Raw genomic sequence first — 3,295 nt, forward strand, 5'->3', positions numbered from 1 at the left:
TAATTAATTAAGTATTAGCTAAAAATAGATTAATATATATTTTTAAGCAACTTTGCTATAGAAGATTTTTTAAAAAATCATACCATCTATTATAGTTTGGAAAAAGTGACTGCGGAAAGAGATAAGAGGTTTGGAAAATTGGAAAATTAACTGAAGAGCCCAGCCTAGTCACAGGTCAAGGTCTCCCTCGACAGGGGTGTACACTGTACAGTGTGGCAGTGACAGCCGAAGAAATAGTCAACCGCAGCATGCCGAACACCGTTGACTCCATCGACGACTCACTCCACCTCCTTCCCCATCCCAACCCAACGAGAACGTCACGTCACCTCACCCCCTCTCCATCCTCCGCCTCTCCCCTCTCCCTCTCCCGCCATGGACGGCGTCCTCCAGGCCCTCGTCGTCGCCGTCGCCGCCTCCGCCGCCATCCTCTTCCCCTGCCTCGCCATCGCCTTCTTCTGCCGCCACCGCCACCGCCACCGCGTCGTCGTCAAGCCCCGCTGCCGCTGCCTGCAGCCGTTGTCGTCGGCGGCGACGCTCCCGGTCACCGCGCCGAGCAGCAGGTCGTGCGAGTGCGTCTCGTCGTGGTCGTTCTACGGCGGCGGCGGCGACGCCGGCGACCGCTCGCTCAAGATGCTCTCGCTGGACGACCTCGCCGGCGCCACGGGCGGGTTCTCGCCGGACAACATCATCGGGGACGGGAGCTTCGGGTTCGTCTACCGCGCCGTGCTCCCCGACGGCGCCAGGGTCGCCGTCAAGCGCCTCTCCGCCGACCACGCCTCCGGCGGCGAGGGGAACCGCGAGTTCCGCGCCGAGCTGGAGGTGCTCGGCACGCTCAGCCACCCCAACCTGGCGCGCCTCCTCGGCTTCTGCGCCGCCGGCGCCGACCGCCTCCTCGTCTACGAGCTCCTCGAGCGCGGCAGCCTCGACGCGTGGCTGTACGGCGACGCCGCCGGCGCCGCCGGCCAGCTCCCCTGGCCGGCGCGCCTCCGCATCGCCCGCGGCGTCGCGGCGGCGCTCGCGTTCCTGCACCACGGCAACGAGACGGCCATCCTCCACCGCGACATCAAGGCCAGCAATGTCCTGCTCGACGAGGGCTTCGAGGCCAAGCTCGCCGACTTCGGCCTAGCCAGGATCGCCGCCGGCGGCGCCGCCGAGTCACACCTCAGCACGCAGGCCGCCGGCACCGCCGGGTAATTTAATCGATTGCACCCTTACTACAAGCCAAAATTGCTTCTATGGCCAATAGTTCATATACTAGTTGAATGCCTGTGCCTTCCAACGAATTTAAAAGAAAGAATCATAGTACCATTATTGTCTCAAATATTAATCCAAGAATTCCAACAGTATAAATGCTCCTTATAGAATTCGTTTTATTATTGTTCGTGTCACTGTGGCTCACTATTCACCACCACTATTTTTTTAGTGTTTCAGAGAAGTATATATAGCACTTCGATAACGATAGTGTTAACATAATGCTATTTTGAGAACGTTGGAAACTTTGGGTGCTATCAAAATGAATCAGGATCTTATGATTCTATGTAGTTATAAACTTTCGGTGCTAGAAAAATAATTTTGACTTATTAGAAACTATGGTTTGCAAATGTGGTTCGTCATCGAAAACCGATCCCTAGTGGTTTGGTCGATAACCGTGCAACAGTTATCGATGATAACCAGTTGAATTCAGATAATTTTTTTTCACATTGATCTCGATTTTGGTTTGATTTTTTATTGAACTTGACCGATTTATCGAGCCGTTTGTAAATATTTATTGGCTTGATAAGGTTGATAACCATGATAATTGAGCTGTTGCCGTCGCATTTCAATACCTTGCAATGAAGTACCCTTTTAGAATATGGTTTTTCATATATGCTTATTCTTTTTACAAATATTTGGCCCTGTTGACCAATATTTGATCAAATGGATTGTAGGTACATGGCACCAGAGTTACGTGCTGGCGTAGGCACGAGCGTAAAGGCAGATGTGTATAGCTTCGGCGTGCTACTGATGGAAATGGTTACCGGCCGGCGACCAAGCTGGCCGGTGAAGATCAACATGAAAGGGAAAGAGGTAGAGATGCTGAAATGGGCTAGGGATAAGGTAGACAAGGGCCAGGCATTGGAGATCCTGGACCGTCAGATGGGGATCCAATGGGAAGGGAGAGAGGCTGACCAAGATGAAATGATAGCGTATTTGGATGTGGCACGGCGTTGCACGGAGGAGAGCCCTAAGCACCGGCCATCCATGGAAGAAGTGGTTGAGATGCTCAACAAGATCTAAACCTGATTGAGAGCACATAGATTGAAATGCTTTAGATAGCTGTAGCCATGTGAAGTTCAATCAAACTTCCGGTTAGATTTTCTGTCTAGTTTGGGCTGATTATGATGCAAGATCATACTTTGGAATTGGGAATTAATTATAAACCATGGTGAGTATGAATGTTGAAGGGCAAACATGCCAATGCCTATCGTTGTATGGTAATGTTTGTAACTTGGTGATGAAAAGCTGATGTATACATGGGTAGCGAATAGCTTGCAGCATTGCAATAATGTATAAATATTGTGCGGATTTTGTCATCCGTTTAACTTGTTTGACTAAAATTTGAAAAACCCCATACATATATACATGTGGACATTTCACATTTGTAACATAACACCTTTGATTTTAGAAATCATTCACATAGCAAGAGGTAGTTCGTGCTAGTAACAACGGAATTGATAACATACCAATTAATCAACTATACCATTAATACAGTTGGATCATATGTCAGACCATTTCTTCAATTGTTCAAATTAGGCACGAATTCAAGAACAGGAAGTTGTTTTTTCATCCAGGTTGAAATGATCCTCACTAACTATCACCTTGAATTCTGCTACCTTATCTTGATATATTATCAGCACAACTTCATCTTCATCAAAAAAAATTTTAGTTGTGGTACAAGCTTCATATTCCAGTCCCCCTTCATGTTAATTAACTTTTGTCCAGATGCAGCAGCTTCTTTTAAATCATATATATATGCTGCAACACAAGGCACAGCTAGCGTTCGCGAAAAAAACACAAGGCACAGCTACAAAATTATGCAGAGAGAGAAACCTAATGCATGTACTGAGTTTCTCTGGACGAAAGAGCGTGGGGATGAGCGGGGCGGGCGATGAGTTTTTTCCAGTTGTCTCCAATTCCTATGGTTCTACAATAATTGGAATTTTTTTCTTTGAAATCTTACAGCAATTGGACTTTTTTTAAGAACACGCAGCCGATCTATGTAGGTGTTAGAGATAAACTCCGACAATCGTCCACC

General features: G+C 48.0%; 1 protein-coding gene across 1 annotated transcript; it reads left to right on the forward strand.

Moving 5' to 3' along the window:
• The first annotated feature begins 307 nt into the window (after positions 1-307).
• Positions 308-2,575, forward strand: LOC9267729 (leucine-rich repeat receptor protein kinase MSP1-like). Its single transcript, XM_015760114.3, has 2 exons — positions 308-1,190; positions 1,929-2,575. The coding sequence occupies exons 1-2, from the start codon at positions 373-375 to the stop codon at positions 2,275-2,277; spliced, it is 1,167 nt and encodes a 388-aa protein (XP_015615600.1). The 5' UTR covers positions 308-372; the 3' UTR covers positions 2,278-2,575.
• The last annotated feature ends 720 nt before the right edge of the window (positions 2,576-3,295 follow it).

The sequence above is a fragment of the Oryza sativa genome, chromosome 11, assembly GCF_034140825.1.
Source record: "Oryza sativa Japonica Group chromosome 11, ASM3414082v1".
Taxonomy (NCBI): domain Eukaryota; kingdom Viridiplantae; phylum Streptophyta; class Magnoliopsida; order Poales; family Poaceae; genus Oryza; species Oryza sativa.

Bases quoted from the DNA above. Each gene is read 5' to 3' on its own strand.
- LOC9267729 (XM_015760114.3), top strand. From the start codon at position 373: ATGGACGGCGTCCTCCAGGCCCTCGTCGTCGCCGTCGCCGCCTCCGCC. The intron at 1,191-1,928 runs GTAATTTAATCG...AATGGATTGTAG, and splicing joins CAGGCCGCCGGCACCGCCGG to GTACATGGCACCAGAGTTAC.